Genomic DNA, 14,762 nt, shown 5'->3' on the forward strand with positions numbered 1-14,762 from the left:
GCTCTGTTTCTCTTTTTATCCCCCTTAACCCTTCCCCCTGCGCAGGGTAGCCAACCGGAACTACCTCTGGTTAACCTCACTGCCTTTCTCTGCATTATTTTTTCGGTCTCTTCAAGCAATATCTTTCGTGAAGTAGCGCGACTTCACGAACATCTGGACTGAAGATTTAGGGCCCTCGTCTTACCGAGCGCATTTTGATGGCGAAGCTTGGGTGACGACGCTCTTTTTGCGAGAAAGATATTCGGAGGAAGAAGGGGGTGCACAGAGGACTGGGGTGAACGGTGGGTTTATTTCCATCCTTTCGTGTCCAGCTTCCTCCTGTACTGTAAATTGTGATATTGTCTTCGAGACTGCAAGGCAGAAAGAAATGGCCTGTGCACGCGCGGTTCACCTTATCTGTGGCTAAATACGAGGTGTCTTTTTTTTTTTTTACCATACAGAAATTTTCCAGATAGGCTGAGGCAGATAGCGTGATTGCACTCCTTGAGCTGGATTACTTGAAGCGGCGGACATTACCCGCACGAGAAATGGAAATGCATAATCACTAATTAACAAAAAAGTCATTAATTGCCTTCTTTATTATTTGCTTTACGACACATATTGTAATCTAAAATTGTAGCCCGTGAGTTAATTTGCAAGGCATATTCACTAACGAATTCTAAGCATAGCACAGGTTTCTAGATATATATGCGCCGTCAGACTTGCAGTAAAAAATGCACTTTTGTTCCACTTATTCAACTAACCGCCGTTTTACGCACTGAAGCACAAAAGTAAATGGAACGCAATTGCATTTCGTCGCACACTTTCGGAATTAATATCGCGAAACGAGTGTCACCTTGCGAGTTCGTTCCAAGCAGGTACGCCTTGCGAACTCACCGGCGCTGCCTTTTGTAAATTGCAACATGTGCCGTAAATTAATTAATTAGAAATAATTAGCGATATTTTTCTTATTTAGTCGATTATAAATTTTGATTTCTCGTGATAGTAATGTCTACCGCTTCGAGTTGACCAGATCAAGGACTACAATTACGCTGTCTGCCAGCAGGTGATTTAAAAAAATATAAAGCTCTGTATGGCCAAAAAAAAAAAAAAAGAACTGGTATATAGTGGAGTGTAGCCGCTGGCACGGCTTTCAGAAATATTCGCTGCGATGCTTGTCTTAAGTTTATCCAGACCAGTATAGAGTGCCGAACCCGAGTCCTGCCCACTCAGCCGTAACGTAGACCATGACGAACATCTCACCAAGTGTAAGGAAAATACACGCATTCCTGGCGTGTAGTGCAGGAAGAGAAATAGTGCACAACTCAGAAAACAACCTCTGTTGTCCCCACCCTCTAGTGGGGGAGTAATTTGGAGGAAGAACACAGAAACACCTGAAAAGGGCAAAAAAACAAACAAACAAGAACGAAGGTGGTTCTTGGGGGCAGTGTGTTGTAACATCTTGTTTTCTATTTCCGTTTCCCAGAGAGGAACTCGCCGAGTCACAGCCCAGCGACGTTGAATTTCACGGTGAGTGTACACAGAAAGCGACAAACAGTACGTAAATTGCGCGTGCATCCCTGTCAAAGATAGCTCAAAGCCATGGATCACTCGAGCTGTCCGCGAAGCGCTTCCTCCCACGGTATGTATAATAGCATACAGCCGGCGGCAGCTTCTTGGTTTATGCATGAGCGCTTGCAGAAGCGGGCAATGTGTAGCAGTCGATCGACGAATATTCAACATTCAACAGCTCTAACTATATATATATATATATATATATATATATATATATATATATATATATATATATATATATATATATACAACGCGTATCTTTATGCCACTTGGCTGAATGCCTAATGGCCCCCTTATGCGGGGAAGAGGCCTTCACGCTATGCAAAATAATGAGAGCATGCACAGACATGCAAAAGTTCTCACTTTCTTTCCTTATTTATTTATTTATTTATTATGGGCTTAAAAAATCGCCGAAGATTACCATACTGCCTAGCACAAAATTTGGGCACGGCTCTATACGTGTTTTCATTTCGCGATATATTGGCTGGCGTGGACAATCGTCTCGTGCGGCACGTTGCAAACGGAGCGAAGTGCGGCACGACTGCCTCGCTAATCGGGAGATTGCGGCAGGCAGCACGCGCGTGACGCGTGGGCGCGATTCACAGCAGCCGCCGCAGACAGATCTCCGCTCACGCAGCGCTTTGTCTCCGTACATAGCATCGGTGGCGTCATCGGTGAACACACAACTGCGCTAACAGCGCGATACTCTGGCGCCATCTCGTAGCCATCGTCGCTGCAGAACCAGTCTTGCGAGGCACTACGCTTTTCTTCGCACGGTTTCGCCATACTCTCCTCCTCCGCTTTCCTCCTCGTGGTCATGCTGCGCCCTCCTCCACCGCTTTCCTCCTCGCACTCTCTTCGCTATCACCGGCTTTCATCAGCCACTGCGGTCCGCGTTCGCTCTTTCGTCCTTCACCGTGCTCGTTCACTCGATTACGCCGAGGACGCTGACGCTCACCGCAGGAACGGGCGCCTAAGAGCTGCGCTCTAAAAACGAATTTATTATATACTTTTCGAAAACGCTTCTTTCTGTGCATGGCTAGCGCAGTGCTAAGTATTTCAATGATTTACTTTTTTCTGGGTGCTGGTGGCGCAATCTCGCGATTTTCAGGTGAAGCAAGCGGCGGCAAAGAAACCAGAAGTTAGCGACAGGAAACCGTTGGACAATTTCGTGGACACCGGAGCACCGGGTGAAGATACTGGTGCGTACGTAACACAGTGAGTTTAAGTACTATAGCACTATATAAAGGGTTACTGGCTTGGAAGAAAGTTTTGTATATACGAACAACTCTTCCACCCTCCCCATTTTTATTCTTTTTGTTTCTTAATTTCATTTCCTCCCAAAGATGGTAGGTTAATTAACATGGGAAAGAAATATCCGAACGTCACGCCGTGCGACTACGAATGCCGCATTTGACTACGCTATATAAACTAAACGTTACAAAAAAAGAAAAACGATAATAACGGGCGGCATGCATTTACGCACCGCGGGCTTTCAAGTCTGCCGCGATCTACAGCTCAAATAGCGATCCTGCTAGTAACAGCGCAAAATATAGACAAGGGACGAGAGAAGAAGACACCACAAGCGCTGTGGTGTCTTCTTCTCTCGTCCCTTGTCTATATTTTGCGCTGTTACTAGCAGGATGGAAAACCAACAAGCCCAAGCTGCTATTCTAGTCAAATAGCGATGCTCTGGGTAAGTACGCGCGAAAGAGATGTCTTTCTTTAGGGCCAGCGTTGCTTGTGTGTTATACCGCCCTGCAATGTTTTAGTCGTCAGATTTTAACCGTGGAAAGTTCCTTTATTAAGCGCTGCGTTCGCACACTCTACACGGGTAGTATGCTACAGGATATCAGTAATCACTTCGCAAAATAAAAGCTTATCAGTGTATTGCGGCGCTTAAGACACTTTACCATTCTAGAGAGCTCGCGCTTTTCGATAGAAAGGGGGTTCTTGCATACGTGCTGATTGGAGCATTTCTGACAACCGCAAGAACGACATTATACATCGTATTGGTGTGTGCACATTACGGGCACTTGGGGTTATCACTTGCATCTTGTTTTCTCTTCCTGACCCTCTTTTTTTAACCTGAATTACTGTCACCAACTGACTAGGCAATGTGAACGCCTAGTGGTGTTTCGTCCAGCTCACGTCCACTCCCATGCGCTCCTTTTTAGGCGCAGTGTAATGCAGCGGCGTTGGGTCAGCATAAAAGTCGGACGTTGGTGGGGCTCGATGAAGCCGAAGCGGGTCCTTCGAATCAGTTTGCTAATTCTGAAGAAGCCAGAGCGCGCCGTGCTGCTGCAAGGAAACGAGTGAGTGTGTATCGAAAGCATTGGACTCGCACGTCGTCGAGTGCATTGCTTGTGGCAGGCTCGCATTTTACCAGGGGAGTCCGGCGGGTGTTGTCGCACGTTGTTTTATGGCAGGCATCCAGATACACAAAGGTATCGACGGGGGGAGAGCACGTGTCCGGTGTGCCACTCCATCCCCCTTCTCCTCGGCTGCAGTCGTTCGCTGCACCCCTGGACGAGTGGGAGTTAGAGAGTTTCGGGTCGACGGAATGGAGGTATAGTCGAACTGCTATGACTGGGTGAGATACTATAGTAACTGGATGAAGTGGGGCGCGAAGTGGAATATGGGAGGTGGAGGTGGTACAAGAATCGTCTGAGGTATATGCATGACGTGTGACATCGAAAAGTGAGTTGCTTGACGCAGTACTCGATTCAGGCTTGCTATGAGTCTGTCGCTTCTTTTTCTTTATTTCTTCTACACTTTGAATAATGTAGATTTCGAAGTGCGCATAGCTATAAATGTGCTCACAGTTTGGATCAAGCGATTATATCTTGTTCTTTCCTTCCTTCCTCTAGATGTGGCTGATAACAACCGAAGATCACCCGATGTGCGCACGCTGGTTGAAGATGTGGAAGGCGTCCAGTTCCATCCGGCTCAGCTCGTAAAATACACCCAATCAGCCAATGCAACGGCCCTGCCGCCCATCAGCTCGGCAGTTACCAGTGCTCTCACCGTGCCAGTTGTGAGTGAGACTCGAAGGGATGCACTGTGAAACAATATTCTGCCCAGAGAGGCGACCACACGCGAAGAGTAGGCCTCTTACTACTTCACGCGAACGAAGTCCGTTCTGAAAGTCATGGGATGACACGTGCACGTGCAGTAGAATGTTAATCGAAAGTAGCCGTCTCTGGCGAGCTTGTTCTAAGCATCACTGCAGGCCGCATGCTTGCTTCGTATACTCTCCCAGCATGGCGAATTGCCTGCGTGTTATGCGTACGGGGCAGGGGTCCACTCCCCTGCGTGTCCGGGCGGCAACTGCTTGGGTTTTCTTTTTGTTTTGCAGTGCTCGGAAGAGCCCGCGTGGTGTCGAGTGACGGGTCACAGTGCGAGCCGTGGAGGCGCGTTACGGACGTGAAGAACGAATTCGGAGAACGTGGTCTTGTAAACAAAGAGTTTCGCCGATGGTCATAATTTGTCTCCGTGAGACAAACTTCTAGTGAGATTGATGTACGCGGTGTTGCGGCGGCGCCGTTTCCAGAACTCTTTGCTGGCTGTAGAGACGCCGCCTAGGTTTGAAATGGCATGACAATAAATTGTGCGTGCCTAGCGTGTTTTTCGCTGAAGCCGTGACTGACTAAGTGGAAATGAGGAAGCGATACGTAGGTGTAGAAAGAAATAAAAAATACCTTTACTTTTAAGAGTAGGCACATCTCTGTGCGTTGTGGCCTGCGAAACTTTCGACTCTCATTGGCAATTGAATCTATGGGAGAGGCCTATGGCCCTACCGCCCTTTTTCTGTCTGTTTGAGCTATATTAACCCGGGCAATGTCCTGTCTCACAGTCTCGGTTGAAATAAGGATTGCTAATAAATCAATGAGGCTCCGCACAATGTACGTTAAAAGGAGTCTGCGCTGTAATCAAACTTGATGATCGATCAGCGAGGCACAGTATACAGTAGTCTGGGCTCTAAAAGTTATTGAGACAGTCGAAGAATGCGACACTGCTTCGGGCACGTACCCAAAGGGAAGGCGGGGGGCCCGAGCCCTCCCTCCCCCCGAAATTAAGCGGCATACCCTCGCCCCCCCCCTCGCCCACGCCACTACTCCTCACCCATATTCCTAAAGCGCCACCAATTCAATCTTGAGACTTGACAGCTATTCGGCGGTCAACAATGGGCTGCTGTGGAAGCGATCGCTGTTCTGGTCAAGGGAAAGGCCACTGAACTGAGGGCGTGAAACAGGTTGATATTCTCCCAGCTAAAAAATGACGCAATGTTTTGGCCTTTCTCATTATTTAGCTGTCTATTTCGAAATCTCAAGGTGCTGCCGCTGGAAAGGCCCCACTGATATCTTTTCAACGTTCTACGTTTCACAGCCGTCCCAACAAATTTCAAAATTTCCATCAAACCCTGCAATAACCGTGGAACCCATAAGCAACACGAATGTCACCCGTTACCTCGTCTGGTTTTTTTTTCTAATTGTACAGCACTTTTCGTGCAAAATTGGCAACGGGAGACAAGAGTTGCAAGAAGCTGAAAAATTAAGCTATCTACTAAAGGAGAGAGCCGAGGCAACGTCCAAACAGGAAGGAAAAGCAAAAATTAACAAATTGAACCGTTGTTGGTGGAAATATTTATGCATGAAAATCCGTTTATTTAAAAAGGAAGTAGAGAAAACGCCACCGGAAATGGAGAATGGTTACCTGTATTTTGAATGACGCTTCTACAGTTATCGTTCGAGCCGCCTGATGTAGCCGCTTCTCTACTGTGCTTACGTAGATGTTTTTCTAACCTACCGCGGGGGCGCAGTACGTCTAGAACCGCAGCTTCCTGCGCTCTACGCGGTTGCACGGGACTGGTGGCCACGTTTCATTACGCAACTTCCCGAATAACAACACGAGTCGGTTTCGGCACCTAACTTGGTAGAGCTGTAAACGAGGGACAAAAAAATTACCGACGATTACGTTACTTCCTAATGCGAAATTTGAGCGCAGCAAATAAGCTGTTTCACCTTTTGGATAGATTGAGGCAAAGAAATCGAGCAACACATGTATGCGCTATCACAGAATTTTTTTTTTTTTCACACGTATTCCTTTAACAAAGACTCCACTAACAGTTCTTGACAGTCATGAAGGAAGCTTTGTGGTCGGAGAAATAGACTGATATATGTTCGACTTGGTACACCAATGCTTGATTCTCAAAGACGAGATCTATACAAGTGGCTCGCAAGGTTGTCACAGCCGTGGGGGAAGCAGAGGCTAAGCGCCGCCGCCGAGAAGACCCTGCCGTTCGCGCCGCCGTCGAGAGCAACCAGCAGTAAGCGAGGCTGAAGCAGAAGCTCATCGCCGCCGCCGAGAAGACCCTGCAGTTCGAGCCGCCGAAGCGGAGGCTCATCGCCGCCGTCGAGAGCAACCAGCAGTAAGCGGAAGCGGAGGGGGGCGGCGTGTACACCCAGCGGCAAACGATGGGGGCAGAAGCGCGCGCAGCAAGCGGACAACACGATAAAGGGAGGAGGGAAGAGATAGCAGCGACCCTTTCCTCCTCTTTCTGCATGGCGGCGACGGTGTTCTATGCAGTCACGTTATCTTGACTCTCTAGCGGCGTCAGCGGCATCCAGCGGTATCAGTCGGTCGCTGCTAGCGCTGGGGGGATGAAAGGGGGGCGGAGCTGGTTACGAGGCCGACGACAACGCCGACGACAACGCCGACGACGACGCGAAACCCAGGAACGGACGCCAAAGAGCTGCGCTCTAAAAAGAACTGTGATTGTTCCGCAAATATATCTTTCTCGATAATTCTTCCAGAGCTAATTAAAGAAACACTACTAGAAATCTTCATTTTACGCTTTCGTTTGTTTACTTGTTCTTGGCTGTGTCCTTCCTGCATTTGTTTCCTGCGCGAGCCAAGTTGATGTGGTTCCTGGTTTGCCAAGTAAAGGATACGTGTATCTCACAGGCGTACTTGTAATATACACCTTATTTCATTTCTCTTTTGCGGGTTTACGCGCCTTGATAGGGAACGGTGGGAATCATTAACGTTTGTACTAGTAAAAATACACCCCCCCCTTATTTGCATAGAAAAGTTACCTTGGGGGTGCCCCCCCCCCCCCCGAAAAATATCCTGGGTACGTGCCTGCACTGCTTGCTCTATTGTTCAAGTGGAAATTCATTTGATTCTGTGATGTACCTGCATCGAAACATTTATTTTAAGCACTTGTTCATCTGGACTACATCCCTATTCACTTCCTGTCTGCGTTTGATCATCACTGCCGATCATCATCCAAGTAACTTCCCGTTCCAACAAAGAACGGACCAAAGAAGAACCGACTAAAACCCCTTACTACCACAGAAGCTAAGCCGAGTGTATGCAAGGTCTTTTTGACTCAGTTGCCTTAGAAGCGAGAATCCCTAACGAGGTGGCAATTGTTACTCTCCGATGAATGTTGCACTTTAGTCTGCCAATATGAAAGTGAACCGCGTAATCCACTAATCATCGCCATCTTTGTAGTCCTCTTAATTACCGCGCGCGTTTTTATACTCCTTTCCTGACACAGGTGGTGTCCCTGCTGCACTATGACGACGTCAGAGGCCACTTGGGACAGCCGGCACCAGCAGGATACCCCGTCGTGTGCGTCCCGGTAACATGCAGCTTGTAGTTTGCACGACGAGTTGAATGTGTATGTGCCACACACACACACACACACACACACACACACACACACACACACACACACACACACACACACACACACACACACACACACACACACACACACACACACACACACACACACACACACACACACACACACACTACCATAAAATGCATTTAACTTACGATGACGGGTTGCTCTTAACGCTGCATCCGGTATTTCGGCAGGATCGGCCATCTGGTTCCTACCCAATTGCTTCTTGCAGCCGTGCGACCCGCATCACCCGGGCTTTGCCACTCTGGGCGCCAGCTGCAAGGGATCCACTAGGAGCGGTCCTCCGACCAGCCTGCAGTACGCATGGGATGCTGCAGCTACGGACGACGACGGTTCGGTCACATTCGAGCCCATTTCCCGGGAGACACCTTTCGCATCTGTACAGCAGCGGGTGAGCAACTGAGGACAGAGTGCTTCCTCGTAGCCCCGAAGCTGTTGAAGGGAAAAGCACAGTGCGGGCAAGGATAATTCACTTTTAAATCACGCGGACATTGGGTAAAGACTTAAAACCGTTGACCACCCGTCTTCACAGGCCCACAGAAATACATATACGAAGAATGATAGACAGTGACAGGCGGTTCGCTTTTAACTGCGGCTAATTGTTGAAGGGCAGGATATAGATCATGACGGCTCTACAATATCGAACACCTTCATACGAACTAATCTCGCTACGATGATCAGGCGAGCTTGTGAATGCGTAGCATCATATGACTTAGATTCGCAGAACACGTAAGTTACCTCGCGGCATCATAAGTTAGCACACAATATACTTTGTAAGTTGGTGGCACAGAAGTCTCGTTTCTCAGGTGAAAGGCCTGCAACGCTGCAGAGCACATATAATCCTCGGGGTGCTCGTGTTTTAACACCCAACAGCGTAGCCTAATGCCTTTCAACATTTTCAGGGGAAGTTCTTTTGTGTACACAAATAGTTTGTACGCTATCTCAAGAGATAGCGTATAAGCTATGTACGGCAATGGAGGCTTCAACTGTACGCATACGCTGTGGGTTCGAACTGAAGTTTTCGGTGAATGTCCGCAGGTCCTTGACAGTATGTACCTCTCAGGCGGATCTACTGTGAGGTGCATCGTTGAGGAAACACGAGGCGCTTTTGGTCACCGACGGACTTTCAGCGACCCTGTGGTCATCAGCCCTAAAGGTGGGCGCGGCGCATTTCACATTATATGAATGAGTTCATCATGTTACATCGTTCAGTGCGATGTGATCGGCAGTCGAGAGCTGTAAGCTTCACTTGTCGATTAAAATATAAAACACGGGCACTAAAGCGGGGTCCCATGTTGTGATGTTAGCAGCCCGGAATCACGTTTCACCGTGCTTATGCCAAATAGTCTGTAACAATGTTCTGGAAATTTACTTGTGGCTTGATGTTATTTTATTTATGTATACATAAACAGAGGTATTTTAATAAAGGCAAGCATATCGGCGACAACTAACAGTTCCTTTTATAGCGGACAGATGGCTATGTAAGCGGCGTAATAGCCGCATGTAGCATCTGTGCATGCATCATCTCGTGCTTTCCCAATGTGGAATTTGTGCATGGTGCACTGGCCGATACGTTCCACAAATGCTTTTTCCAAAGGCTGCACAGCACAATAATCAGGTTAGAAAGATGTGCTGCAGAGCACGCGCATCTTTATGTAATCGGTTGAGTTGTATACGTTAAAGAAGTCCCACACCTTTGCTGCGAATTTCCTCGAATTTGTTTATGCAGGTATCTGTCCTGCCGACAAACAACAGGTGCAAGACGTCACTGCCTCCATGGAATATCTGAACGGCACCGGTCCCTCAGCACAACCTGATCGCTTGCGCATTACTGTTCACCTAAAGCACAGAGTGTGTACAAGCGTGCTGTTTGCTTGCCAAATTATTGAAAGCATGCGTGCGAACTATTAATAATATTTCTCGCTGCTGCAGATCGCTGTAGTTTCGTTGATTCCTGTCATCGTATAGCCCTGACGAGGCACATGATGATGATTTTTTCCTGTGGCTTTGCAGCGGATAGATGATGAGGGTGTTTGCGGTGGTGGGTGGAAAAGAGACGATGCGACTGAGCACGTAACGTTAAATTAGCCATATTATTTTCCAACAGTTCGCTTCGGAAATCCGTCACTTGCGTATGTGGTTTGGTTCCGGACAAATACACCACGCCTGATACTTCTCGTGCGCGCTCTTTTGTCTACTGTGTAGCTCCAGAATGACAGCAGATTCATCGAGCGGTAAGCGGGCAATTCCCATAGCGATATTGGCATAAAGCCGCCTGGCGGTCGTACTTGTGTTGTGGTCGAAACGCAGGAATAAATCACGTGGTCTGCGAGTTCGACGCAGAAGACCCAAATATTTGAACAACACCTCTGTGGTATACTCGCTTTAAAAAGCTCCTAAACTATACACGCTGGCTCACCTCCCTGTCTTCCCAATCTTTTTCCTCCTCCTCCTAATTAAGGTACAGCGCGAGCGAACACGCAGCTTCGGCTTCAGCCGAAATGTGGCGGGGCTCCTGTGGAAGTCGTGGTATGAGAGGCCTTTGAAGCCGCTAGGCTTACAAGCTCAGATGTCCGGTCTAGAGTATATAGCTCTGATCGCTCGTGCCCGGTCCTGGTGTTGTGCCGGTATTCATAGTTACTTGCTATGCGTTCCGTCACGAGAAACTATTTTTAGGATCTTCGTCTTTGCTAGCGACCCGCGATGCATGCCACTGCTCTTTTCTAGCGTTCCTGCCATATGCGCCCTCGTCCGCTGCCGCGATAGGAAGCGCGAACAGCGCGCGGAGTTCATCGTGCGAGTGCGTGGCTAAATAAAACTGAAACGAGTAGTGCGCTTTCCGTGGCTTGATAAATGCGCGCATTCTTGCTTTCTTTTCTACGAAAGGACTCCATGCTGCCTCTGGTGTCGACGCATCCGCTACCCAGCGCCGAACAACTCTTCGGGAACGTTGTTTCGCAGAAGCAGCACGTCTGCTCCAATGTAGCAGGCCGCGGAGACCATGACTTGGCGTTTGCCGCCTTCATGAATTCTGCGGCCGGTACGTGGGCGCCGAGCGTTCCTTGCGGAAATGTTTTGTGTCAAAACCTGGTTAAAATTCCATGTCTCTTTTTTCTCGCTGAAACACTGTGCTCGTTCCTCCGCAAATGAACAGAAAGCACAGTTTGTGCACGGCCTCACCCGCGGTGTTTGTTACTGTGTTCACGCACGAAGCCCACGCACGAACAAAACGCACCGTTTCAGGTGATCCTGGCACAGGGGAGGCGAGGCCTTACCAGAACGACCCAGCAATCCGCGGTTCCCCTACGGTGGCCCTGTACCGACACCTTGATCTGGACCGGTGCCTATGGACGTTTGAGGCCGCCATATCACTCAAGGATGCAGTTGGCGTCTGTGGCGGTGTCCTGCTCGAAGATTTCAAGGTGCGCAACTACGGGAAGACTCTTCACAAAACGAATGAGTTTTTGAAAGCGACGCGCAATATTCGAACATCGAAATATGTGCGCTTGGCCATGAATAGCCAATGTTTCTCAGCAGTTTTACTCCACGAACGCTTTGCTCTTCTGCCTTTGCGCATGGCTAGGCGTCTCTAAAACGGTGTAGGATAGCCAAGCAGCGAATTGAAGACATACTGGAGAGTCGTTATGGAGCGAGGGTAATCTAACCAACGTTGTCATTGAACATGCTTGTTTCCAAATGTGTTAAGGAGTAGATGGCTTGCTTATCATTACTATACCGCCCTATCTTGTGTGAAATACTGATCAATACTGAAAGGAAGCACTTCCTATGTTGCAAGGTCCACACGGGACCGATTATACATGCTTCGCACCATGTGCGTGCCTCTGTGCATCCAATGGACTCTTCACCGTGGAGGTGAGTGAAGTAGCCATCAGCGGGTCCGAAGCCTGTGGAGAGAAAAGAACCGCAGAACCTTTACACTCTCGGAGTATATACCTTCATGACACCATTATAACCTATTTTTTTATCGCGGCTTCCGAAGGCACCATCATTATAGCCTAAATGATTTGCTTGTTCAGAACATCGTTAAAGCTGATTTATGTGTTCGCGTGACTTCTTTTGCTTAACGTACTTAGACGTAATCTTTCAACGCTCCTTGATGCCTGTATAGGAGCCCGATTCGCACCGACGGTTTGTCACGGCGCGGCTACCGCTGTACGTGACGCTGGCTTTCCCGGTAGTTGGCGCAGCCTTTGGAGAGGCGGCCCCTCGATGGACGAGCGTGGAGCGGCGCTCGCAGCTGGAGCTGAGCTTCGCGTACGGGCCGGCGCTGTGGTCAGAACGGCCTCTGGGCACGCGAGCGACGCCAAAGGCCAAAGTTTCAGTGACCAGGGTGTCGCTAAGCCGCGACGGCAGGCTCAGCGTGCATCTGCTCTCCAAGGCGCTCTTCCACGGTAAGCGCCGAGGTCACCGCGAAAGGTTTCTCCTTTTCGAGCGAGCGCGGATGCCGGAACAAGTTCCTTACCGTTGTGCGCGTACTCGAGCACGCTCTCAGGCATTTGTGCGTTAAGTCGTGGAAACTTACAAGCGCCACATACTGTGAGTAACAGGGGCTCAAACGATGACAGATTGTAGCTGGATCGAATGATTTCGACGTGCGCCTGCTACGCCTGGACACTACATGGTGTGCGAACTTTTCTTTTGCTTTCTCTTTGAGAGAGTAATGCCGCCCCTTGAAGTGAGTTCAATCCAGATGCCTACGTGGCTAGAACGCGCTGGTGAGATAAGGACGCCGCTTACGTATTCCCGAACGGGTCATCGCAGAGGTAGTTTAGCGTCAAACGTTGCAGACATGGCAGTTTTCAACGTCCAGCATAGGCGCTATAACCGTAGCGCGTTTGGTCTCCATAATTCTTGTTCTGTTTGTTTGCTGCTTTGTTTGTTTGTTTGTTTGTTTGTTTGTTTCCGCAGCACGTTGCAAAGGCTTTTCACAAATCTCAGATTTCTCTTATTACTGAAATGAGAGTCACATAAAATTTCAAGCTGTATCCTACCACCGATTAAGTACTCTCAGTAGTTAAGGGACTTTATCAGCACTCCGTGTGCATAGTTGTGCACGCGGGCACCACTGAGCCCGCGTAAATAGCCAGAACCCGGAATGCTCACTATAGCAGGCAAAATCAGCTGTCCTCACGAAGTAGCGCTACAATGTAGTCGTCGCGTTTACGCTGTCGGTATAAGCACATACGTGTGTGTGTGCTGTAGGGGGAGCGCACGAGCCTGTAGTTAAGGAAGCGTGCTTGCTGAGAATTTTGCATTGAATAGATTATTAATTCGTTTACTTGCCATATTTCTAAGTTTCTTCTCGGATTAGGGTATTTTTTTTTCTCTGCACGGAGACATCTGCAAAGGTTTCCAGGTGGAATTACATTCTCTTCTCTTTTTAATAATCGACGATAGAGTAGCCTCGGCAACAATGAATTGAATTGTTGCCACACTGTCTGCCGTAAAAGAAAGATGCGCTAAAAATTCGTTAGTGGCGTTGCCACGCGTCTTACACTTCGACGTCATTTTCTGTCACACTGACTAGAGAGCAATATCCGGCATTATCTTGCTACAGGAAGTATAAAGTGATATGTGCATAGTAGTTGTTACAGCAGAAGTGTAATCAATCGTGCCGTGCTCAATGTAATCGCGTGGCAATATGTTACCTTATTGTTCCTCTAACAACGGGAAGGTGTGCTAGCACAGACCCTGGAAGGCATGATGTGCCCAGAATGACGTCTCGTTCCCGCTTTCTTCATCGGTTGCGTGCAGGCATGTTGGCGCTGAGCCACACGACCAAGAAGGACGTCCGCGGCCGATTCTCGAAGCTGGCGTCCGGGGACTCGGGCCACTACTCTCTCACTCTGTTGTGGGCCGAGCCATCGTTCGACGCACCGTCGCAACTATGGAAAGCTGTGTCCGAGCACAGCTTCAAGGTGTTTACTCCTGATGTATGAGCGCACGAATCACCCGTAGCGTGATATTTAGTCGTAATGTCTCTCAGCGCCCGTGAATGCTACAAGGGGTCGTATTGCCGATCGATCACATCGCATTGAGATACGCCTTCGGAACTATCGACTGGCTCGTGCAAGCGCCTTTGACCGCGTAATGCTGCGTGTGCACGTGCACACGTTCACCGCATTCCTCTCTCTATCCTCTCCATTCCCTTCTCCCCAGCGTAGGGTAGCTACTCACCGTGTAACATTTTCATTTTGCTATCCTTTATTGCTACGTGAAAATAAGAAGCCGTCACTATTGCGCAGTTGCTAAATTTGCTTCTTGTCGTTCCAGCAATAAAGCAAAAATGCCCCCAAAAGTGATCGATCGACAATACTCTCTTAGCAGACCCAGCTCGAGGCGTTGGAGACTCAGAATATCAGTGAGTCCGGAGCGGAAGTCACTTGCCGGAGCGACAATAAGAGAGAATGTATCACATCTTATTCGACGCGTTCATCTCCCTTATATCATTGTGCTCTATATTCACGCT

General features: G+C 48.7%; 1 protein-coding gene across 3 annotated transcripts in view; it reads left to right on the forward strand.

The window, feature by feature from the left end:
* The window catches only part of LOC142581982 (extracellular matrix organizing protein FRAS1-like), a 97,711-nt gene that overhangs the window by 61,455 nt on the left and 21,494 nt on the right, over positions 1–14,762 (forward strand). For all 3 annotated transcript variants that reach the window (XM_075691426.1, XM_075691422.1, XM_075691420.1), the window contains 11 exons: positions 1,466–1,509; positions 2,666–2,756; positions 4,425–4,591; positions 8,120–8,203; positions 8,484–8,663; positions 9,311–9,428; positions 10,002–10,123; positions 11,159–11,312; positions 11,516–11,694; positions 12,402–12,684; positions 14,048–14,211. In XM_075691426.1, coding sequence (XP_075547541.1) covers positions 1,466–1,509; positions 2,666–2,756; positions 4,425–4,591; positions 8,120–8,203; positions 8,484–8,663; positions 9,311–9,428; positions 10,002–10,123; positions 11,159–11,312; positions 11,516–11,694; positions 12,402–12,684; positions 14,048–14,211 — 1,586 coding nt within the window. The remainder of the gene's footprint in view (positions 1–1,465; positions 1,510–2,665; positions 2,757–4,424; positions 4,592–8,119; positions 8,204–8,483; positions 8,664–9,310; positions 9,429–10,001; positions 10,124–11,158; positions 11,313–11,515; positions 11,695–12,401; positions 12,685–14,047; positions 14,212–14,762) is intronic.

The sequence above is a fragment of the Dermacentor variabilis genome, chromosome 1, assembly GCF_050947875.1.
Source record: "Dermacentor variabilis isolate Ectoservices chromosome 1, ASM5094787v1, whole genome shotgun sequence".
NCBI lineage: Eukaryota > Metazoa > Arthropoda > Arachnida > Ixodida > Ixodidae > Dermacentor > Dermacentor variabilis.